General features: G+C 40.4%; 1 protein-coding gene across 1 annotated transcript; it reads right to left on the reverse strand.

Moving 5' to 3' along the window:
* Positions 1 to 4220: 4220 nt before the first annotated feature.
* CBX2 (chromobox 2) lies at positions 4221 to 26425 on the reverse strand. Its single transcript, XM_073608185.1, has 5 exons — positions 26168 to 26425; positions 26025 to 26068; positions 12993 to 13058; positions 10703 to 10772; positions 4221 to 8079 (listed from the first exon to the last, which is right to left on the reverse strand). The coding sequence occupies exons 1-5, from the start codon at positions 26237 to 26239 to the stop codon at positions 6898 to 6900; spliced, it is 1434 nt and encodes a 477-aa protein (XP_073464286.1). The 5' UTR covers positions 26240 to 26425; the 3' UTR covers positions 4221 to 6897.

Below are 26425 nucleotides of genomic sequence, written 5' to 3' on the forward strand. Positions count from 1 at the left end.
AGGGTGTTACAGTCTACAGGTATTACTTAATGCAACTTTCATATTTTTCAAAACTGCACAGTATTTTAACCTACTGGAGCCCTTTGACTCCAACGCCCATTTTATTCTAAATAAAAGTAAGCCTGTCGCAAACCATGGCAACTCAGTCTGTACATGTGATGGAAATATGAACACCAATAAAAATAATCAGTAGTTTCAGATATAGGCCTCTGAATGTTTGCTCTTGCCACATGTTAAGTTTGGTATCTTTAGGCATTTGATACCATTACTGACCTATTAGGGAACAAAGTCAAATTGGACTTTTAAAAATAAAGTGGAAATCTGAATATAGCTCCACAGTATGCCATTTCAGCATCTACTAATCTTCATTGGAGGCGACCGGTGTGCCCTTTTTCACCATATATCAGGTCTGAAATGCTTGGATTTGTGACAGATTCACTTTAAAGTGAAAAGCTGCCGCTTCCCCACTTCCCAGCTGCTGTAAGTACTCTTTACTTGCTCTGCAGCGTTTCAAGCTAGTTGCAAAATGGTTATAGCTACTTATTATCAAATGATGGCCATCAGGGGTTTACACCTTTATAAAACCTGCTGTAGCCAGATGCAAATTGCCAGAGAGAACAAGGGATCTGTACCTGCTACTATGCTGCTGTGACATGGCCCTAGAACTCCTCTAAAGCTGGCCGTACATTATTCAATTTTCTTGCTCAATTTCCTTTAGATTTACCTTCAGCTATGTAGTGCAAGGGCCTGCCTGATTGCATACAAATTGAAAGGGATTATATCTGACCTTATAGTATATGGTTTTGGTAAATCTAAAAGGAATATTGAACAAGAACATTGTATAATGTATCGCCAGCTTAACCGCTTCCGGACTGCCCAACTGCGCTAAATCACGTACCTTTAACACTGATCACTGTATTGGTGTCACTGGTCCTGAAAAAGTGTCACTTAGTGTCCAATTTGTCCGCCACATTATCGCAGTCCTGCTCGCCGCCATTACCAGTAAAAAAAAAAAAATAAAAAATGCCATAAATCTATCCCACAATTTGTAGACACAATAACTTTTGCACAAACCAATCAATATAAACTTATTGGGATTTTTTTTTTTACCAAAAATATGTAGCAGAATACATATTGGCCTAAATTGATGAATAAATTAGTTTTACTTTTTTATTGGATATGTTTTATAGCAGAAAGTAAAACATTTTTTTTTTTTATTCAAAATTGTTTGTCTTTTGTTTATGGCGCAAAAACCCCAGAGGTGATCAAATACCACCAAAAGAAAGCCCTATTTGTGGGAAAAATAAAAAAAGGACATAAATTTTATTTGGGTACAGTGTCGCATGACCGCACAATTGTCAGTGCCGTAACGCAAAAAAAGCCCAGTCAGGAAGTGGGTAAAACCTTCCGGAGCTGAAGTGGTTAAAAGAACCTTTACAATCTGTTCCCCATGTTTGTCCTCAAACCTAAAATTCATATTTTGCTGCTACCAGAATGTTGTGGTAGCTCCTTCCAGAAACAAACCTTATTTCTCTTTGGGACAACAGCTTACTCTAGGAGACACTAGTATTCATCAATTACAAAGCATTTTACCTGGAAAACTATTTTGCAGTTTTCTAGATTCTTAACAAAATTAGTAACTATAATGGAAAAAAGTCCAAGTGGATAGCCTAGTCTACTCTACCTGCAGTTGGTTCTATTGATTAAACAGAAAATGCTGCAACGTGCTATATACTCTTTAGTACTTGAAGAGGAATACATAAACTGCAACCTCTACTTCCTACAATATTTGGAGAAAGCTATTACAGAAACTCTGAAAAGGCACATCCATATATGTATAAAAAAAAAAATATTACTTTTGTAGATTATTCACATCCTGCTCTATTAACATCCTGCACACAGTGTGCCGTTAGCTCCTTCCCAATACCAGAAAAAAAGCGCATTCACGCAAGTTGATGTTTATAGCAATATGATTACAGGAGGCTAAAAGTAGCAAGTAATTTATGGGTTTAGTAGGTGAAAATTACAAGGTAGATTCAAAATGACTTTCTACTACACATTCAGTCTTGCAGATGAATTTACAGTCTCTTAACCACTTGCCTACCAGGCCAATTTTGATTTTTCTCTACTACATGTAAAAATCATCTATTTTTGCAAGATTACATAGAACCCCCAAACATTATATATGTTTTTTTAGCAAAGACCCTAGAGAATACAATGGCGGTTGTTGCAACATTTTATCTTACGCGGTATTTGCGCAGCAATTTTTAGATCGTGTTTAAAAAAAAAAAAAAAGTTAAGTTAGCCCGCTTTTTTGCATAATGTGAAAGATGAAGTTACGCCAAATAAAGCGATACCCAACATGTCACGCTTCAAAATTGCACATGCTCGTGGAATGGCACCAAACTTCAGTACTTAAAAATCCCTATAGGCGGCGCTTTAAAAATGTTTTACTGGTTACGTGTTTTGAGTTAGAGGAGGTCTAGGGCTAGAATTATTGCTCTCGCTCTAACATTTGCAGCGATACCTCACATGTGGTTTGAACACCGTTTTCATATGTAGACGGGACTTACATATGCGTTCACTTCTGCGTGCTAGCACACGGGGACAGGGGCGCTTTCATTTTTTTTTTTTTTTTTCCATTGTTAATTTTACTTTTTTTTTTTGTTTGAAAAAGCCGATATCCGAATGATGCCTGTAGCTGCAGGTATCATTCAGATATACCCGCATAAAGTCAAAGTCATCATATGATGGCCGGCGGGAGGGAAGTGGTTAAAGATCTATGTTGTAGATTAACTGCTACAGACTTAGAGAATCCAAAGAGACATGATCCACTTGCTGCATTAAAGTGACACTGTCACCAACTTATTGCAGATAAAAGCACCGAAAATCAAATCTTTTAAAAGCTTATTTATAGTGTTCTCCCTTTCCATCTATTTTCCTTTTCCACTTCTATTTATTAATTTGCAATGTGCTTTGAACTTGCTGGAAGAACTGACTTTCCTTAAGACAGCCATACATGAAAGTAAATTTGGCCAGATCAGAAGGGACCGTCCCAATTTTAATAAATGCATGGATAGGGTGGTTTTACAGAAGTCCATCTACCAACTGGACTTCTGTACAAACAGCCTGTTGGGTTTTTCCTAAAACGATCAGTGTTGCTGGCTATAACTGGCAACACTGATGTGTGTATTCTGAAGGTGAAGTCTACCCACTGTCAGTCCAGAACAGCACATTGGGAATGATTCAAATAAATTATTTTATTTTAATATATTTTTTGTTCAACTTGTTGCCTGAAAAAAAAAAAAAAAACCCTGACTATCTCTATGGGCAGCATCAGAGTCAATTCCCTAGCATGTCTCCTCCTCCACTCACATATTAACCATCTCCTATAGAGAACACTTGCCCAAACTGCAGAGAGCCATATAAAACATTTAGGAATCATAATTGCCTGGAATGCTGAGCTGCAGGATTTTCTGCCCACAAAAATCTGCATTGAAATGTGCAAATTAAAAACTGTTTGCGATTAGCTGATTCTCCCAATTGTAGAATTCTGGAACTGAAAATCTGTTCCCATGCATTTGTGTCTGATGAAATCTAGATAATCATGTTTTATAAAGCCCAATGACTCTGCAGATTAGACAAGACTTTACCCTAAAAAAAAAAAAAAAAAAAAAAAAACACACCAAACACACAACACCTGGCTCATCTGCTTTGCAAATCTATTTTCTTAGTCCTACATCTAATATTCTATTGGGAGTTGGTTTCTCATACAAGATGAGGATAGGTCACGACTCACAGCAATCTTGAGTGGGGTTTTTTAATCACATTGAATTGCTCTTGATTGTCATTACCAGAACCGCATACTCTGCTAGAGCCTATAGCAACCCTGGTGCATTTTGTTTATTTTTCCATTTTAAAGCCCTCCTGCCTGTAGAAAGTGGCAGTAAATACTTACTTTTCCTATGCCCACACTACCAAACTCTGTCATGATCACTAGAACTGATCCACCAAAGTCCACTGGGAAGCAGACATATACAAGAGTGACAATCTCATTCTAATGATCAGACTTCAGCAGAACAGGCATCAGGAAAAGTCATTTACTGTCTTACAAGTTGTCGAATATATATTTGTATTCAAAGCCAACAGAACAGAGGAATAAAATACAGTGGAGGTGTTTTTTTTTTTTTTTTTTTGAGAAAGCACTGTAAAGCAAAAAAAAGATTTTTTATTTAATCCTTTTCACTAAATTTTTCCGTCAGTTAGATTTCATTTTCAAACACGGCAAAATAAAATTACTATTTTCTATTTATAGTAACGCTATATCACTTGTCTAACTGGGAAAATAAATGCCAATTTTTCCATTTTTTTTTAACCTTTTATTATATAAAAAACAAAATCTTTTAAAGAGAATGTTACTAAAATAAAGGTCTATTTGTCCAAAAAAGAGAAAACAAAAAAGAACCAATCCCATAACTCAACCGGTTAAACTGAACCTATGCTCAAAGTTTTTAACAGGCTTTCTGGGATGAACAGGTAAGTAGAGCTGCAAGATTCTGGCTAAAAATCACACTTTTTTTGCTTAGAATGAAGATCACGATTCTCAGCGTAACATCTCTCACATTATACAAAAAAAAAAAAAAAAAAAATTGGGCTAAAATTTACTGTTTAGTTTTTTTTTTTTCAAATTCACTGAATTAAGCAGTAAGGTGATTTTGAATACTTAATTCAAGGGCAAGGGAAACAATAAAAAGAAATAATTAACAGGGTTTTACTTGCCCACTATCAAAAGTGGTGAACAAAGCTTTACCTTCTTCATTACGTTAATCGAACATTCACAATGAAAGGTGAAAACCCTTTACAGAGTGAATATGCTCTATTTCTTTAGCAAATCAACCAAATGGGTTATAGTACATCTTCACACACGGGGCCCATGAAGGAAACCAGCTTAAGATCGTAATCTGGCATGCACACTAAAATTTAATTAAGAGACCCTGTCACCAACTTAAACAATTGCAGGTAAAAGCACAGAAATATAAAGTATTTTACACACATACCATTTATTCTTTTCCAGGAATGATTGTTTTACTGACTTGTAATGTTCCTTTGAATTTGCTAGCAAATTTTAATTCTTCACTACGAGTCAATTCCCCATCACACCCCTTCCCTCCTTGCAGATTATAGCCCTCTCCTAGTCTGGGAGTGTAATTATTGTTTGTGCTGGCCTAGTTCTCCCCCCTCCTTTAGGAGAAAAGGGGAATACTGCAGAGTGTCAAGTGACACGCTGGTCAAGATGGCGGCACCCGGCAGCAATCTCAAGGCTTTTGGATGTTTACACAGGGGAAGCTTTCACAGGTAAATAACATACATGAAATATGTTAATGCACATATAATCTTATGGGAAGATTGTTGCTGAAATTGAACGGTATGGTGATTGGATCTCTTTAGGAGTAGGGACTTGCATGCAGGAAGACCTAAGAACATTTCTGAACTAGAACTGTTCTACAAGGAAAAGTGGAAAATTTCCTGCAAGTGAGCAGACGAGAAGGTAAGGAGCTGAGACTTCTTCCAAAAGGGGCGCTACCAAGTACAGACTGACAAGGCGCCTAAACTTTTGCACATGCAAAATTTGATGCCCTCATTCCCACCAATGGGTAAACCAATAAATTCTTTTAAAACTGCCAGAAATACATTTAAAACTTGTTGATTAAATGATTAAAGAGGTGCCCAAAGCTGGCTATAACTGCATGCTTAAAACATGGAAACATGGATGTAAATTAAATTTTTGCTTTCAAGTGCTCACTAGGAGCCTTAAATATATAACTCGCTAAAGCTAGGAAAGCACAGCCGGATTGCTGATGTCCTGACTTTCACTGTATCAATACATAGTGTTTAAAGCAAAACTCCAGGGGGGGGGGGGGGGGGGGGGAGGGGAGGGGAGATAAAAAAATAAAAGTTTACTCACAAGCCACTCCTTTTACAATTTTGTGAATACGCATTCTGTGGACAGGGAGAGAGGAAAGGGAAGAAAATTTCCAGTACAGCTTCTGTGTATGAGAGTTGCATTTCACATAGTGGCAGCGCTGGAAGAATAGTGAAGGTTACACTATCTGGCATAAATTAAATTAGGGCAGCAATCCTTAAAGTGGAATACAACTCATACACAGCCGACTAAGGGGAAAAAAAAAAAAAAAAAAAAAACTTGTCTAGAGTTCTTCTTTGATAGAATATATATTCTAGGCTCCGAAGACACTCAGATTAAAATCCTTGTTTAGATCTATATTGTTTTAGAGAACACTGCACAAACCATAAATCAAATGAATCAATACTCTACAGTATTTTAAGGCCTAACTATGTACAGGGATAAATAATTATATGATGATCCAATCTGCCTCTTGGATACAAAAAGTGCTGTAGGTGTAAGGCAACCCAAGCATTAAGCACCTACTGGAAAGGTGCTTGCCATTTGGGCTTCACTCTTCACTTGTGTTAGGGCTGGTCAAATCCTTGGTGCTAGGTAACCACTGCAATAACAAATATATATATAAGCCTAGTCTACTGCTGCCAAGGAGCAGTATGAGCTGCTAGATTGCATTTCTTGGCTCCCGAATACTGCATAAATTTGCCAATCCAAATCACCCAAAACAGTTCTGCTGGTATCTTCATTATTATTGTGCTCACTGATCGAAATAACACATCCCCCAAAAAACGACCTTGGCCAGCTTTAAGTCTTGTTTCATTAAGTAATTAGCCGTTTGGCCATTTTAAAGGAATTTCTCCAAGCCAAACGTTCCACAGAGAAGTTAAAATGAATAAAGGGTTTTAATAAAAAGGAATCGCTAGACCTTTAAATGGAACAGGCAATTTGGCTGTATGCTCCTATCAGTTTAACACCGCCTAAAATGGCCGCATATTGAAGAAGCCAACACTAGTGGGGGACTCCTTTACAGTTACTGTGATAAGGTTGGCGGTGACATCTGTCACAAAAACATGCTCAAGTAAGCTGCGGGTTGGTTTCCAATCCTGACCAGCCTGGACAGACATATCCTGGCTGGATAGTGATGAATCATGATCAGAGTCCAAGCTGCTGTCATCTCCAGTGCTTAACTCTGCCAGCTCTCTGTGTGCTTCTGCCTGCTGCCCTTTATCCGAAGTAGTGCGTGTGACATCCCTGGGGGGTCCTGAGATTGCAGATCTTACAGGGCCTACACCTCCCACTTTTCTGCCAACTTTATCAGCCTTACTGCCCGTAGTCCCAGCATGTGTGGGAGGGATGTTATTTTTCGGAGGCGTATGTACGGATGAGTTATTTCCAAACGTTCCCATGCCTTGTGCACTGTGAAGCTTATTCTGTACAGTTGGGATGTTTTCTCTGTTGGACGCTCCTCCAGTTAACACAGGTTGACTTATTTGAGAATCAGTTGGTTCTGCCGAGTCATGAAGCTTCACAGTTTTAATTGGAGGTGGTCCAATATCCACCTGGGTTTTAGAGTTGTTTTTTGTATCAGATGCCTGATTGTTTCTTTTTGAAGCAAAACTGACTGGCCGCTTACCTGGCTGAGAGCTGTTCTGTGTTATTCGGTTCATATAATGCACAATAGAGCTTTGCCAGCTAAGGCTACGGGGTGAACTACCATTAGGATGATTAGGAGAGCTTTTTGCAAAGTTTGAGAGCACCTCGGAAGACATACCACCTTGATGGTTGTTGCTAGACACTGGTACATCTTTAGTGTGCGATTTAAGAGAAGAAAATCCCGGTAATCTGTGCCCAGATTGAACCTTTTCTGCTCCACTTTTAGGTCCAGGTTTCGCTCCCTTTGTTCGCCTAGGAACCTTTTGTTCAGGGGGTAGTGGTTTCCTTCCTCTCTTCTTACGCAACTGTTCCTTTAACTCTGGCCTCACCACCACGGCTTGAGCTTTCTTCTGTGGTACAGGATGGGAATCTCGAGGTCTGGCGTTTTGCTGTGTCTCGGCATCACTGTCATCTGATGAGGAAGACGACGAAGAGGATGAGGACGATGAAGATGATGAAGAGGAGGAAGAGCTGCTTGATTTGGCTTTTGGTGGAACTTCTGACTCCTTTGAATACAAAAATAAAAAAGTGTAAAGGGAAAAAAATAAATAAATAAATACAAAAAAAAAACCCACAAAAAAGGTTTTACTACAATTCATGTACACAGATATGAATGTTAAAACTAAACACTCGAGTCACATTCCCCTAAATCCTAGAGGATCACTGTACCCCCCCCCCCTCCCCATTTTGGCTATGTCTCAGTTCCACACGTTATACCTTTTAGTGTTTGTAGCCTACCCCAAAGTTTTTTTTTTTCCCCTCAGGACTTAATTTGTTAAATTTGCATTCTTCTTTATTAGGAATAGAGTGTAAAATATATATAGAAAAGGATTTTGCAGGTTAATATAAATATATATATATATATATATATATATATATATATATATATATATATATATATATATATATATATATATATATATATATATATTCATATTCCATATCCTGCAAAATCCTTTTCTTGGACTACATTACCAGACATCTTCATCCATTATGATAGGGATGTTTTCAAGCACTGAATTTGAGAGGAGGGCAATACGGCAACAAGCCAAGAGACATCAAACCAGAACAGGTCAGAACCTCACACAGCAGCCTGTAAGACTCAAAGATAGCTTGGCCAGGCAAAATAAGACTTGCAAGCCCTGTGGTAAATCTTCCTTGAAGTTTTCTTTACTAGCCTTTAGCTGGGTAGGAATGATCAAATCAGAAACTCCCTTGTTCCGCCCCATGGATTAGGCACCAGTAATTTCCTGGACCACCTCTATAAACACTGTTGCTACTATGCAGTGCTTGGGTTGCCCAGGAAGAAGTATACAGTGCTAATTGTATAAAAAGGAAAGCCAATAAATATGCCAAGGGAAAGGGTCGGTGTTTGTTTGAGGCATAAGAGCACTTGGAGGCAGAAAAGGTAACAACAACACTAACACAGCACTCGTCTTTCCTCACCCCAGGGGATCCAATCTTAACCCATTTACGGTGGGCTATCCCACAGGGTCTTGACACCCCAGCTGGGAATTACTTCAATTTATGTATAGCACCCTGCCAGTTCTAAGGCAATAAATTATTGCACAGGGTCCGATTCGTGGGGCCAAGAGCTGACTGGCACCAATACAGGCTACCCAGTGTTCTGCGCGGGGTCTGGGAATCATTCGTCTAGGCATAGTAACCTGAGGCAATGTATGATTTCATGCCAGAAAATTTCAGTTAAGGAATACAGGAATGCAAAGTCTGTTCCAAATTTTAAAATGATGCTGGGACTAAAAGCTCTTGCCTCTGCGCCATTTTGAAATGGCACCTGGGACTGAAGTGGTTAAAAAGGGTATGCATAATGGATTTGTGTGTATTTTCTGAATTTATTATACTCATGATTAAAATATATTACCCGTTTTTACTTAAGATTAAATATCACACATGAATATTTCCATCTATACATTCTGAGCCAAGTGTTCGACTCCTTTTAACATTTAAATAGGCCAACTTTAAAGTAGGATAAAGCCAACTATTCTTAAAAATACTCTCTACCTCCTCCCAACACATATTTTGACTAACCTGCGTAAGAAAGATCTGTATACCTACCAATTTTAAGGCTGTTTAGGTCTGGTCATGTGATCTCCTATGTCAGCCAGCTCTGGCTGCAAGTGAGAGAGAGAGTGGTCGATGAAGTTTACTATAGCCCATCTGTTGTCGGCACTCCCTACTCTCCCCTGCATCTGCCATTGGCAGATAAAGGAGAGCCAGATCACGTGGTCAGACTGGTCTGAAAATAGTAAGTATACAGATTTTTCTAACACAGATTAGTCAGAATAGGTGTTAGGATAGGGAAGGGAGCATTTTTAATATCAGTTAGCATCATCATGGAATTCAATTTCAAACATTTGTTAACCCCCCAAAAATGCTGCTCTTGTCCCTTTAATGTGCTAGCTGCAGCATGGTGCTTTTGCTTTTTGCATTACTTCTCTGTATCTCTTGCAATACCTGTTTGATCCTGCCAGCTCCCATCTTCCCCCCTGAGAACAGACCACAATTATCATGGCTGCTGAGAAACAACACCATGGTCTAAATGTGTGTGTCTGTCATCTGCAGGTCTCCTCTCTGCCTGTTTTCATCTCCCTCTCCTGTCAACATGTAGTCTAGAGTGAGAAAGAGAATCTCCTACACTCCCAGCCACGCCCCCCTCCCCTCATTCACACTGCATTGACAGCCACATGGAGGAAGATAAGAGATTCCTCTTCAGATTTATCTTGCATATGTCAGAAGGAATCCGTGTCCCTCCTACTTTGCTCCCTCAGCTCGGAAATAGAGATGAAAAAGGACAAATGACAGAGCTAAAAAAGGCTAATATAAGGCATTTACACACAAAAAAATAAATAAGAAGATGCTGCAATGCTTAGGGAACCATGTACTGTGTGCCTGATTAATTGGGGGCAATTAAGTTAACAACCACTTTAACCGCTTTGCTATAAACAACCTTCGGCCTACAAAGCACAGTAGATAAAACTCACACAGATACCGCTAATTGACAACACAGTATATTTAATTTTATATTGAGCAGAGAAGATGGTTGGGATTTTATCATCGTTTTGGACACCTGCACAAAAAAAAAAAAAAAAACAAAAAAAAAAACCTCACCACATTTTTACGTGGTCTTCCTCGTGGTCGTTTTCCCCTCTTTTTGTTCCGCAGTTCTCGCTCTTGTTCTCTGTAGATTAATGACATATCATAAATCCTTATCCTGAAACCATTGCTCACAAAAAGTAGGCAGCTATTTCAATTAGAAAATTTCAAAACATGCCCTATAATTAACATCACAAGCATTGAACATGTGCTTTTCAACAATCTGGTAAACGACTTGATAAACCACATATCAGCAGTTTTCTCTATTCAAAGACATAAAGACATAGCAGCTTTTAACATACAAGTAGAAAAAAAAAAAATCTTGCTGCAGTTCCCAAGTATAAATAATAAAGTGTTAATATGTAAAACCAAATTCTGCTACATTCAATCCTTCACAGGATACATGCAGACTATAGCACATATCTACCTTCTATTGTGCTGTTCCCCAGCAATAACTATCCAGGATACCTTCACCTCTGTGGCCCCCCCACAGCCCTCTCCGCTGCCAATTTTGTCACGCAGCGTACCTCTTTACCTATTAAGTCGCACGTGTGCAGAAATTATATACTTGCGCACCGGGCTCTAGCCTCGGCATGCTGAGAATAGAGTCAGAGTCTGCGCAATGTACAAAGTCACAGGAAGCCAGAGACATTTTGGCAAAAGAAAAACTTTGCCGAAAAACGACCTCCTGGTGATTTTATGCGTTAAAGTGATCCAGATACTAAAATACAAAATTTAAAGGAAAAAGCTCCCATAATGAAAGTTTAAGCTTGCTTCTTCTGGCTCCTGTTTGCGGAAAGTGAAGATTCCACAAAGTTGTGAAGCCCAAAGGATCTTTACAACAAATACTTTTGGATGTGTTTTACCTAAAATTTCTAGTGGACTATGTAGTCCAAAGATCCCAATAGGAACTAGAGTTTGACCAACAAATTATGCAAATAAGCAGAACTGGTTGGATTTACCCCCTTCTTTCTTCACTAATATGTGAGAACCCTTGTAATGAGGGATGTGGCCATTAATCAAAACCAGCACAGAGCACTGGAGTGGGAGGGAAATAAGTACATTTGCAAAAAGGCATTTTTAAAAATTAAATATTTAAAGAGTAAAAGCATTCCTCTCTGGGTGATCTATGTACATTGCAGGGATTAACAAACTTTGGGGTTGATTTACTAAAACTGGAGTGTACAAAATCTGATGCAGCTGTGCATGTTAGTCAATAAGCTTCTAACTTCAGCTTGTTAAAATAAGCTTTGACAATAAAACCTGGAAGCCGAAAGGTTTCTATGCAGAGCTGCACCAGATTTTGCACTCTCTAGTTTTAGTAATTCAACCTCCGTTGCGGATTCCTACCTTTTGTTATCCTGAAGAAAAAGCGATTTGTCTGTGTCCATGTACAGAGTGAATGTGAGGGATTTTAGAACTGGGATACAATTGACACATTTTAAAAATAAAGTAAAAAAAAAAAAAAAAAAAGGTAAAATATGAATTTTTTTTTTTTTTTTTTAAACACGCCCCGTCCAGCTCGCGTGCAGAAGCGAACGCATAAGCGAGTAGCGCCCGCATATGAAAACAGTGGCCAAACCACACATAAGATATCGCCGCGATCGTTAGAGCGAGAGCATTAAATCTAGCCCATCTCTGTAACTCAAAAAATGCAACCGGTAGATTATTTTGAAACGTCGCCTATGGAGATTTTTAAAAGTAAAAGTTTGTCGCCATTCCACGAGCGGGCGCAATTTTGAAGCGTGACATGTTGGGTATCAATTTACTTGGCGCAACATTATCTTTCACAATATAAAAAAAAAAAAAATTGGGCTAACTATACTGTTGTCTTATTAAAAGTGTATTTTTTCCAAAAAAAGTGCGCTTGCAAGACCGCTGTGCCAATTTGGTGTGACAGAGTGACAGAAAGTATTGCAACACCCGCCATTTTATTCTTTAGGGTGTTAGAAAAAAATATATATAATATTTGGGGGTTCCAAGTAATTTTATAGCAAAGAAAAAAACAAAAAACAAAAAAATTTGTAAACAACAAATCTCAGAAATAGGCTCGGTCCTTAAGTGGTTAAATAACATTCAATTCCAATATGACTTGTGTCGCAATTGTATATGTTACATTATTTGCCACCCCCCCCACCCCCCCCCCCCACAAAAGTGGGAGTTACACTTTAAATGAATAACCTATAATGGTACAAACCTCTAAAAGAAAAAGGGTTTGATTATATCATCGGAAAAAAAAAAAAATAATCTATTCCAGCATAGATGTACATTTTGCAAACTTAGGTGTTCTCGATTAACAACCTACCTCTTCTGGAATGCCAGAAGTAGTCGTGGATCCAAAATATTTTCCTCTGGTTCCCAGCTGTTGTGCCTGCAACATGACAAGGGATGTAATTATAGGGATTCTAGAAGTGAACAAAATTGTAACATCTACAACACTTTCCGCTTTGAATACAGCAGAGAACAATTAGAACATCTATCGGGTTTTAATCAGTGTCTGTGTCCCACTGGGGGAGATTCACCCCATTTGTCCTAATGACCAAGGTTCTCAGGAATGACAGTAATGCTGGCCATACACTAGACAATATCGATTTAGAAAAACGAAAGAATTTTCGGAAGGGCTAAAGATACTACCATCATGTAGCGACCAAAGTTCAAAAGATAAACGTTCAATGGACATAAATGAACCAGTTTATCATTCGATTTGGTCACATTAGAAGGGAAATGACAAAATAAAATTGACCTCTGGACGTCCCTTCCGTATATGCCCGCTTGGTGTACCGTATGTTCGTTGTGGACAGATATTTCAGATAAAGTTTGCTAAAAGCAATTTTGCTTGTCTTTACTTTGTAAGCTTAATTTTTACATGACTGTAGTCAATGGCAAACTCAAATGTACTATGTGTCCTGCTAGCTGAATGTGTATTTGAGCTTGTGTAGACAAAAGATCGTTGTGGCTGCATTTGTTTACTTCCAGGTTAAAGTCTTCTTGCAGTAGGTGTATGGGGTAAATCCACGAAATGAATTGGGTATTTTAGTTGTGGATATGGCTGCTGCCTCTACACATACAATACCACCTAAGTGGAAAGTATTAGAAAATGGTAAAAAAAGCAGGAGTAGTATGGCGCTGCCCTTATGCAGACAAAAAGATATTTTTCTTCTTTGTAGTAAAGCTTTAATAAAAGTTCTCTTATGGTTTTACGCGATGGGCATACCTTCTTTCCTTTACATGTAATTACTACACCACTTTTCCTATCCAACTATTACTGGTCACAGCACATCAGTCACTATATATGATGGATAATTTGCACAATTTTGTATAAATTTTTATGGTTTAATACTGGTCACTTTAGTGATGTTGCACTATGCACTTTTGCTGAATAATTGAAGCACCCTATGTTGCAATTGTACCTTTAGCCTGGTTTCACACATGTGCGGTGCGAATTGAAGCTCAGGTTTCACTGGGGAGATAACAATCTCCTGTTCAACGGATTCATTGCGTTTTTGCTCAGGATTAGAGAGCAGGGAGAGGGGGAGGGAGGGGGAGGTGTAGTGAGGAGAAAGAGAAAATCCTTGTTCAGAACGCAATGCATCTGCAAATCAGATGCGTTCCCATAGGAGATAATAGGCTTGTAGTTCGCACCGCAATGCCCAAAAAACGCACACGTTTTTTGTGCAATGCGCAGTGCGAATGCAACGCACATATGTGAACCAGATGCATTCATATGAATGTATTTTAAAATGTCCTGCGAATTAGATGCGGTGTAAGCCGCATCTAATTCGCATAGGTGTGAACCCGGGCTCAACAGTAAGTACGCAGCACCAGTCACAGATTTTATTTAATTATTTGGCGCACACAGGCTTAAGAAGCAATACTTTAGGAATCATAGAGCTATTGTTTATTTTAAAGAAAAAGCCCTTTTGTCTCCATAAGGGCAGCGCCATACTACTCCTGTTTTCCTTTTTATACTTTCCACTTAGGTGGTATTGTAGCCATATCCACAACTATTTACCTAATTTAAAGCGCACAATGCACCTTTGCTGAATAATTGGAGCACCATATGTTGCATTTTTCACTTTTAATAGAAAAAATCCGTCACCAGTCACAGTTTTTATTCAACCTTTTCACACATACAGGCTTTAGAAGCAATTCTTTAGGAATAAGGTCACTAGGTAACACATTTACTACAAAGAAGAAAAATATCTTTTTGTCTCCATAAGGGCAGCGCCATACTACTCCTGCTTTTTTACCATTTACTAAAGTCTTCTTGCACCTGCGCACCAAAAATCGAACGATTTTTTCCCGCGCGAGAAAGCCACTAACCTTACACAGTTCGTTCATTTATAAAAATATTTCAACATTGTCAATCAAAATTTTTCAGGGCTGAGAATTAGAAACCGATTATCATTCGTCATCCACTATCAGAAAATCGACCAAACATTAGAAACAATAGAATTTCGTCTGATTTTTCGTATAGTGTATGGCCAGCATAAGTCTAGGCTGACACTTAGGCATTTTGCAGAGAAGCACTACAGTCCATTTAAAATGTTTTCCTATTTCCACTTCTGTGTGATTTCAACCAATGTGTTTTTTTTTTTTTGGAAAGGGTCAGGAACTTTTTTTTTTTTTTACATGCAGCAGTTTGCGTTTTTGTTTCCATAGGTTTAAATGGAAATGCAACTTTTGTGCACTGGGTGCATTTTACACCTGCATGTCAACCCCCCCCCCCCCCCAAAAAAAAACCCCTTTGGCTGCCGATTGTATAATGAAGGAGAAACAGAATACTGATGGGGCCATTCTTCTGTCTGCTCACTATCAGCTTGCTTACTTTAAGAACACGTCCTCTATGAATGTCTGAGCACTGGATTTCTGCCCAGATTCCTGCTGTGCTGGGGACTACAGGGAGCAGATATCAATACAAAATGTAGTGTAAAAGAAAAATGTACACATTTTATATACATTACACATACATACACACAACTTATATCTGTCTAGGGCTCAGCTTTTTCTAAAATGAGTGGTTTGAGGTTCCCTAAAAAGCAACTGACAGACTTGATGGAAAATTAAAGTGATATAGAATATGTACTCTATAATTATATTTACTTACAGGTTATATTTTTAAAATGGAAAAATACAGATTGTGAAAACCTGAGGCAAACTTTATTTTAGAGAACCATTGCTGGCAGCTCCCTGGTGTGTTGCCCATTTGCTGAAAATGCCAGAGTAGCAAAGATTAATGAGTGCAGGTGATCTGTCATAGATCATAAATTCTCAGCCAGAGGGATTTGTGTACCCCAAGGGGAGTTACTATGCTAAAGAAATTTTAACAAAACAGCTAGGAGTTTTGGAAAATAAACAGATTCAATGGTTACTGTAAAAAACAAAAAACGTTATTTTAACTCCCAAAATTAGGGGGTATTACAGCCTTATAGCACCAATAGAGGAATGCACCAGCTTAGGGTTGATTGGCTTGGACAAAGATACACTTCTCCACACACACACCATTAAAGGCTGTTCACTTTTTTTTTTTTTTTTTGACACAAAACACAATAATCTATTATTTTTTACTCTGCCATGTGTAAAGCACTGCCAGGATCCTACAGACTCTCAGTCAGCTGTCTGCCCATACCTCCCCCACATGGGCGGACAGTTGCTGAAGTTCAGGAAGAATCTACAAGAGCGCTCAGTGGCACCTTTGTAGTTCATTGAGAAATACAAGCCATCTGCCGCAATGGAAGAGGGTACTTGTAGTTCATTAATTCACAGGAAACTGAATAAATGACATGGCCATGTGGGCAGATCTCCGCACAGTCATGCAGTTTTTGCATTGTGACAGCAGGTTTAGGGAGAAAATCCTTCACCCACTGTCACAAAGGGGGGGGGGGGGGGGGGGGGGGATGTAGGCAGGTGCTGTTTGGTAACATTTTACATCCTAAATATGGGTGTAACATGTTACCAAAGGTGAACTTATCCTTTAACTGCAAACTCAGTTACTGAAGAGTGCCCAGAGGGGTGATGTCAAATCATCCTTCACAAAGCTGTTCAGTAAAGCTGTTGAGAGCAGGCACATCTGTTCAGTAACATTACCTGTTGGTCCATGGGACTTGGCATATAATGGCATGTAGCCAAATACAGGGGACATGTGGGAAAGAGTTATGAGATGATCTGCTATGAAGGAGTTAACGAGGGACCAAATCACAGCTGCAATCCTTGCTTCTACACCATAAAATACACCTAAAGTGAAAAATGTAACTTTAGTTCCACTGGTTTCCTTTACAGTTCCCAAAGAGCTCAAATAGACAGGAGTTTTTAAATTAAGTGCACTTTAATTGGAAGTCTGCAGATTTCAGTTTACTTTGTGTGCTGTAGACGATAGTTCTGAGGCTGCATTAGGTCCTATTGAATCCATTCTCACTGCAGGCAAAGTCATAAAATAGTAATACCACCTACAGCTTTAGTAATCACCTCTCTTATATTGCACAAAGCATTGAATATTCTTATTGACTGATTCAATCAATTAGAATACACAGTGCTGTGTGCAACATAAGAGAGGTGATTGTTAAAGCTATAGGCGGTATTACTATTTTGTGAGTACAGGGATCTGAGTGAACAGAGCTGTGTAAAGAATAGGAGGGGTAACCACTAAGACTACAATTGTTCTATGTATGTGCATGTGAAAGTAGAGCATCGAGAGAGAGGTGCAGCGATTCTTGAGGGTGTGCGCTCACATCAAATTATAGTAGTTTGTACAGCAAGTCATAAGTCTTGCTGTGTTTTGCATCAGAATGCATTTCAATAGCAAATTAGTTAATAAAAAAAAAAAAACGACAGCATTTAACAACGCCTGTCTGCATGAGCCCTGGAATACAAAACAGGCAGGCTAAAATGGTCATTATTTTTTAAATTGCTTTACTGCACTTTGGGAAGGAAGAAGGAAGACTATGGCCCTCTAGCTGTTGCGGAACTACATGTCCCATGAGGCATTGTAAAACTGACATTCACAGACATGACTAGGCATGATGGGAATTTTAGTCTCTGAACAACTGGAGGGCCAGTGTGGAGGAGACCTCTGCTAGGGAAAACATCATACTGCTGAAATCCATGGAACAAATGCTTTAAAATGTTACTAAACCCACAACGTAAAATCTGTATATGCAGCATAGCATGCTTGTTATACTCCCTGTGGAACTTAAGGGGTTAATCCTCTGCATTGTATAAAAAGGCAGTTTTATCCGGTATGCACAGATCCTCCCCCTCCTGCACTGTCTATCTGGGGAAAGCCAGCTAACATGGGCAGGGTAGCCAATCTGCACATGCTCAGTTGTTTCTTTTATGCTGGAGAGCACATTTACCTCTCAGAGCTAGCCAGGTCACATGATATTGACATCACACATGTGGGCGTGTATACAGGTTGTAGTGGAAACCTCCTCCTACCTGAACTCTCAGCACCTGAGAAACTGTGCAGTTTATCACGCACCGTGGTATACAGATCATCACTAAAAAAAAAAAAGTATATAGTGGCAGTATTTTAAATGTAAAAAGATGTATAATCTGTGGGCACTGTGGGGGCAGATAAACTATTTTCATATTACTGGGTTTAGTAACACTTGAATGTCAAGTGGTACTTTGAGGGCTTGTTTTACAATCATGCCGCCTACTGGGGGCATTTGACAGTAGGGCTGCAGCTAACGATTATTTTCATAATCGATTAGTTGGCCGATTACTGGTTTGATTAATCGGTTAATAACCTTAAAAGTGTGGTGTATAATTTAGTTAATATGTAAAGTTTTTTAAAAAAAAGGCAATTTATTCTTAAATATCTCTATGCAGTGAAAAATATAAATAACCAACTATATGGTTGGAGAGCAAAATCTGAGAATTATAGACAGAAGAGATATACTGTATATACTATTAGAGGAGATATATACTAGGGGTGCTGAAATTAATCGTTGCATCACGATTCGGGTGTCCCCGATGCGGCATCGATGCATAAGGACCGGAAAATCGATGTCTGGTGACGTCATGACTAGCCCCGCCCCTCGCTCGGAGCGTATTTTTTAAATGACTCTCTTTTAATAAATTTGTGCTACTATGGATGATGTGCCCCTGCTGTATGTGCTTTTTAAAAAACTATGTCACTTAATACAGAATTTCCCCGTAGTACGATACGCTCGTGTGACTCCCGTCCCGTCCCTCTCCGCTCTCCTCTTCCGTCTCCTGAGTCCCGACATCAGCAGGGAATTCTCAGTCCCGCCTGCCTCTCTTCTGATACGATAACTATAGTCAGCAGGTGGGACTGAGAATTCCCCGCTGACGTCAGGACTCAGGAGACACGTGAGAGGAGAGCGGGGAGGGGCGGGACAGGACGGGAGTCACATGAGCGTATCGTACTACGGAGAAATTCGGTATGAAGTGAAATAGTTTTTTAAAAAGCACATACAGCGGGGGCACATCATCCATAGTAGCATAACATTTATTAAACTAAAGTAACTTTAAAAACAGTAACATTACACCTCTGGCTCCATGCTGACAGGTCCCTGGCAATCCTGTGCACATTCCACTGTTAACTCCTAGTGTGCTGGAAGGTGCAAACAGGAATGCCAAGGAACGGTCAGCACCAGTGGTGGCCCGTGCATTGTGGTGGTGGTTAGTGATGACTGCGTTTGATGGGCACAGGTGGCTGCATTTGACGGGCACAGTGTTTGCACCCCCCAAAAATATTTTGAGCACCAGCTGCCACTGGTCAGCACGGAGACAGTACAGGGAACTTCACAGGGTTGTTTGTCATCTGTGGATTCTATCCCTTCTGACCTCCCAGCAGCCATGTGTGTGTGAATCTCTGTACCCTGTAGTGCACCGGATTAGTGCACTTTTTAACCACTTCCCGACCGCCGCACGACTATATACGTCCTAAGTTTGAACGGGGATATCGTTGTTATGGCAGCAGCTAGCTGCCATAACCCCGGTATCCCCGTTTTCGTGCGGCAGCCGGCTTTCAGATAAAAGTGGTCCCTGCGGCGGATTCGCCGCGAGATCACTTTTATCGGTGGCGGGAGAGGGCCCCCCCCTCCCGCCGCGATCCGGTGCCCTCCGTCGCCGTCGGTAGCGGCGGAGGCGATCGCGTCCTCTGCCGTTGTGTGTCAGGAGACGAGCGAGGCCAAGATGGCGCTCACTCGTCTCCAAGATACTGCTGGGCGGAAGCGATGTCAAAACGTCACTTCCGTCCACGCCTCTTAAAGGCATATTTTTTCAAATGTCATTTTTCTAAATGACTTTTTTTTTTTTTATTGCATTTTAGTGTAAATATGAGATCTGAGGTCTTTTTTTGAGGTCCTGCCATGCTTTTTTCTATTACAAGGGATGTTTACATTCCTTGTAATAGGAATAAAAGTGACAATTTTTTTTTTTTTTTTTAAACAGTGTAAAAATAAATAAAATATTTTAAAATAATAAAAAAAAAAATTTTTAAAACCCCCCTGTCCCGACGAGCTCGCGCGCAGAAGCGAACGCATACGCGAGTAGCGCCTGCATATGAAAACGGTGGTCAAACCACACATGTGAGGTATCACAGCGACCGGTAGAGCGAGAGCAATAATTCTAGCCCTAGACCTCCTCTGTAGCGCAAAATATGCAACCTGTAGAATTTTTTAAACGTCGCCTATGGAGATTTTTGAGGGTAAAAGTTTGACGCCATTCCACGAGCGGGCGCAATTTTCAAGCATGACATGTTGGGTATCAATTTACTTGGCGTAACATTATATTTCACAATATTAAAAAAAATTGGGATAACTTTACAGTTTTATTTTTTTATTCAAAAAAGTGAATTTTTTCCAAAAAAAGTGCGCTTATAAGACCGCTGCGCAAATACGGTGCAAAAAAAAGTATTGCAATGACCGCCATTGTATTCTCTAGGGTGTTAGAAGAAAAACCATATATAATGTTTGGGGGTTCTAAGTAATTTTCTAGCAGAAAAACCTGTTTTAAACATGTAAACACCTAAAATCCAAAACGAGGCTGGTCCTTAAATGGTTAAGGGAGTGAGGTTATTTTTAACTCAAAGCGGAGTTCCAGCCAATTTTTTGTTTATTAAAAGTCAGCAGCTACAAAAAAAAGTGCATCTTCTGACTTTTAATAAAAAGACACTCACCTGTCCCACAATCCAGCGACGTGGCCACCCAAACCCTCCCTTCTCTCCCCCGCCTGTCCACAGCGCTGGCAATACTACTGTGGGCATCCGGCTGTGACAGCTTGCAGCTTCACCGCCGGGTGCGCATGTCTCACTACACTGTCCTGCATAGCCGGGCAATCTTTTGGGAACTGTGATGTGTCCCAGAAGATTGCAGGGTGGAAGGGCCGCCTAGGCGGCCCAAGCGGAAGTGGGAGCTCGTCAGTAATCGTGATGCATCGTGGAATCAAATCGTTGACCAGATAATCGTAATCGAATAATGAGACCAGTGAAGATGCGCACCCCTAATATATACTATTAGAGGAGATATATACTGTATATACTATTAGAGGTTGAATCTGGTAACTATCATCAGACTCGGATCTTTTTTTATTTAAAGAAAATTAAAAAAAGTTAGACTGTTTTGCAGATTTTCAAACAGAACTGTAATATAGTATATGCTGGCCATACAAAAACATTTTCCTTCAAAAAAAAAAGTCATTTTAAGAACGATCGTTCGATTTTTGAATCGTTAGCGGGGTCAAATTGACGTTCATTTTCAACCACAAAGACAGGAAAATTTAGAAATAGAAAACTGCTTGGTCAAAGGAATTTTCAGACAGTGTATGTGGTTTTCATTCAGAAATTACATTATTTTTAAAACAGAATATTAAAAACAAGTAAAAATTTCAAACAACATTCTTTCCTTCAGCGACTGTACAAAGATTTTTCATATGAATATTCTCGTCTGAAAATTGATCCGTGTGGACAGCAGAAGGCTTGGTACACACCTAGGTAGTTTGCTTTTGATCTGTTTCTATACTGCTTTTTGGTTGTCAAGTACTGTATAGAGTGCCCCAATAGCAAGGTAAAGAAAACTTTTGCCTTTAGAACCACTCACTTCCTGCCCAGGACTACATGTTCCATGAGGCATTGCTCCTCGCACATTCACAGGTTCCCAGGCACTTACTGACATGTATGGACGGTGTACTGAGCTGTATGTGTGCTGCACTGTATTTCCTGATATGTAAACAAATAATGCATTCTGTATGCAGACCAACTAATCGGCTGGCCGATTAATCTATTATGAAAATAGTAATCGATTAATTTCATAATCAAAGTTGCCCACTGAATGCAACAGCTGGGATCATTTTTGCCATGATGTGATAGAAAGCATCATGGCTGTGGCCTATGTACATCCCCCTCTACTGTGTTTTAGCAACTCAGCTTTGATCAAATTTGAATGTCCTTGCTATAGGTGTTAGGCCACTTATCTACCTCCTGAAGCATGACTCAAACTTCCAGAGATTGTATCACCCCATCCTGCCTTGTTGCTAAGAGAGGACTAGCTGATACTGCTTACCTTCACCATCACAAGGAGTGAGCCCTTTCTCCGATTCAAACCCCGCTCCTCACATTCGCTCTTCCCCCAATGCAGTACCTCTGAGCTCAGTGTTTGAGAGCGCAATCCTGTGATAAGTGAGCAGTAAGAGCTAGACATCTCTTGGTAATTTCCTAGGAGTTTTCAGGTCAAACTTCATAAGGTACATACATGGCCTACACCTATATTATTCAACTTTAATCAGAAGCATTTGTTCTTATCTATTATTATTATTATTATTATCTTATTACCCTGGTCTACATAGGCAGTTTTTTGGTAAAGATTAACTAACCCTTTAAAGTGGTTCAGCTTCAATTTTTTTTTTTACCTTATTGTATTCTCTGCACTAAGGTAAAAGAATATTTTACCACTTTTGCCCCCACCCCCCATACACTTACCTGACTCTTCTCTCAATCCAGTGCTGTGCCTGTCTACAGGTCTTCTCTCCCCTTCCTGGATTCACAGCCTAGACTGAAAGCCACTGGCTCCTGCTGCTGTCAATCAAATTCTATAAAGGACAGCATTGAGGAGGCGGAGCCAAACTGTGCTGTGTGTGTACGGACACACACAACCTGACTTGGGAGGGAGCCCCCACAGCAGATGGCTTGCCGAGGGGGCAGACACAGAAGAGGAGGAGTGGACAGTGCTGGCGGAGGAACCCAGAAGAGGAGGATCAGGGCTGCTCTGTGCAATATCATTACACTTTTGAACTTTAACCACTTGAAAAATTCTAAAGAATTTATCCCCCTTCCTGACCAGGTCATTTTTTTGCCATGCGGCACTGCGATGCTTTAACCGACAATTGTGCAGCCATGCTACATTGTTCCCAAAAAAAACATGTCCTTTTTTTCCCCCACAAATAGAGCTTTGTTTTGGTGGTATTTGATCACCTTTGCGTTTTTTTTTGCGCTATAAACAAAAATGGAAAATGGAAATGAAAACAAAAACTCAACTTTCTTCATAACTTTAGGACAATATGTATTCTGCTACATATTTTTGGTAAACAAATCCAAATAAGCGTATATTGATTGGTTTGTGCAAAAGTTATAGCATTTACAAACTATGGGATTAGAGGTCAACCGATATGGGTTTTTCTCTGGCGATTTGCTGGCAGGATGTAAAAAAAAAAAAAAAAGTCCTGCAAGCAGCATCTTTGGTGCGGTGTTAACCGCTCCTGCCCATTGAAATGAATGGGCACCGCTGCCAAAGGGCCTGCAAAGCGATACGTGTGCACTTAACCCCATCCTCGGCCGCTAGCTAGGTTATAAGCGCCCAAGCAGCCGAATAGCGCCACTAAAATGACGGTAAAGTGCCGCTAAAACTAGCAATGTTTTACCGTCAACGCCTGCCCGCTCCAGTGTGAAAGCAGCCTTAAGTAATAAGTGATACAGAAAATTTCTTACATTTAAACATTAAACAAAACAAACCTCCAATCAGTTCATTTGTATGTATAATTTAGAAAAAAAAAAAAAAAAAACTCTTAAATATTAAATACACAAAAACAGGTAATAAAAACTTTTGGATTAAAAAAAAGGACTTACTTTACTGTTTTAGTTTTTTTTTTTTAATTCATTAGTGTATTTTTTCCAAAAACAATTGCGTTTGAAAGACCGCCGTGCAAATACCGTGTAACATAAAATATTGCAACAACCGCTATTTTATTCCCTAGGGTCTCTTCTAAAAAAAATATAATTATATATATATATATATATATATATATATATATAGATATAGATATATAGATATATAGATATATCTATATATCTATATATATATACACACACACACACACACACATTTTTGGGGGTTCTAAGTGATTTTCTAGCAGAAAATACAAGATTTTTACTTGTAAGCAACAAGTGTCAGAAAAGATCTAGTCTTTAAATGGTTAAACTGAGAACTCCGGAAGACTTCAGGCAACTTGCATTGACTTCTATTACAGAAGTCATTTGCAAGTCGCGCTGAAGTTATAATCGGCCGACGCCGATTAATTAAAAAACGCCAAATATCAGCCGATATATCAGTCAGCCTCTATATGGGATATTTTTATTACTATTTTCTTTACTAGTAATGGCAGCTATCGACTTATAGTGGGACTGCGATATTATGGCAGACAGTCTGACACTGACAATTTTTGGGGAACCAGTGCTAAAAATATGCATTGTCACTGCACTGACACTGGCAGGGAAGGGGTTAACATCAGGGGTGGTCACATTTAATTCAAAATACTAACAACTTGCAAAGCCATCCACAGCTCAGCCCCCAGCTACATGACTAACCTGGTCTTAAACATGCCTAATTGTTCTCATCGTTACTTCCAAGCCCTCCTGCTCTCAAGGACTTTTCCAGAGCCTCTCCCATCTTATGGAAGTCCTTATCCCAATCTGTCTGATTATCTCCTACTTAAGTTTGCTTTTAGACAATCCCTAAAAACCATACTCTTCAGAGAAGCCTATCCTGCCTCCACCTATCAACTCTACTTTGTTTTACTCCGTCATCTCATCCTCCACAGTTATTACCTTTTGTATCACTTGACCCTTCCTCCTATATTGCAAGTTCTAATGAGCAGGGCCCTCTTATTACTCCTGTATTGTATCTGTACAGTCTGCCCACATGTTGTAAAGCGCTGTGCAAACTGTTGGCGCTATAGAAATCCTGTATACTAATAATAATAAAGGGTTAAAAAGGAGAAGTATAGCTAAAGCTTGTTTGGCTGTACTTCTATGAATCACAGGAGTGCAATTCATTTGGCACTCCTGTGACCCATTTTCAGCAGAGAGTGGGTTGAGGTCTGCTCTCTGCTGTCACAGAAGTCGGTCCAGGGACTGCGTCATCAAAACAATGGGAGTCTGGATCCGCCAGGTGCCTGGACCGACACCCGGCTCAGCCTCTCAGCAAGATGCTGGAAGCCTGAGCTGGCTGCCCCCACTCAGTTCTCCAGTGAGTGAAGAGGGGGCAGTGCAGAGAGCTGTGACTGACAGCAGCTCTCTGCTCAGGGAGCTGTCAGAACTGAGTGATCGGCGGTGTTCGATCGCCTGGTTCTCAGCGCAGAGGCGCCAGATGCTGCATCTACCTAGGGATGTCTTATTAAAAGCCAAACCCATACTTTTTTAACAGTGTTCCCAGGGAGTGTTTTAGTGTAGTGTGGGAGGTGCTTTTACTAGTAGGTTGAAGGCATGGATCCATGTTTGTTTTACAGGAACACAGCATCCGTGCCTTCCCTCCTGTCAGAATGGTGATCTGCCTTGTTTACATTACCAGATGGCTATTCTGCCTCTGTGCTGGATGATCGGCGGGTACCGGAAGACACGGAGTCCGTGATACCCGTAGGCGAGTTCCTGTTCGGTATAATCACTGCGGGAGCAGGCCAGTGGCAGCGTGCATGCGCACCCAGACCCCGAAGTGTCGGCTTACGTACTAGGTAGGGGATCTGGCACAGCAGTGCCACCTTGTGGCTGTATATGTAAGTTATATGGTTGGAAAGTGGCTAAATAAAAAAAACTGATTTTTAATCTCTTAAAGGCTTTGTACTTTGGCAACGGAAGTTGATGAACAGCACAGATCTGCATGTGTGTTAATGACATGTGGTCGTGTGTTAGTATAGAGGTCAGATGAGAGGCCACAGGTGTGATGTACACCCCGGAGGAGCCCAGCCAGCACTACGGGGATGATGATGAGTGAGGAATGTAAACACAAACATGGCGGAGGAGTGTCAGGAACCATAGAGGTGGGGGGGGGACCATAGAGGTGGGGTACACTCCGCTCACACACAGGCCTAGCTCTGCACTCACTTGGAGGACCATCCTCTCCACTTCACCAGGTACTCGGACGTTCCCTGCGGGAGACACAAGAGAACACGGGGGTGACTTGTTGTTCCAGGGGGCGGGGTCAGAGGAATGGATGGCGGCAGTGAGCACAGACACACGGGCCTTACCTTCCGCAGCCTCTTATTGAGGATACACTCGGCGGCGAACACCTGCTCCCCGACCGCGCTCAGCTCCTCCATGGCTTCCCCGCAGAGGCGCCCTTCGGCGGAGTCCGCTTCAACTCCACGAGTCCCTCACAGCTACACAAAGCCAGCGCGGGAGCGAGCGGAGGCGCGCGCCTCTTCTTCGCAGCCGTCCAATGAGAGAGTGAAGCATAGCAGGGGGCTTCCGGGGCGGTGGGAGGGTTGTTTTTTTTTCGGAAGGTG

This window comes from Aquarana catesbeiana, linkage group LG12, assembly GCF_042186555.1.
Source record: "Aquarana catesbeiana isolate 2022-GZ linkage group LG12, ASM4218655v1, whole genome shotgun sequence".
Classification (NCBI taxonomy): Eukaryota; Metazoa; Chordata; class Amphibia; order Anura; family Ranidae; genus Aquarana; species Aquarana catesbeiana.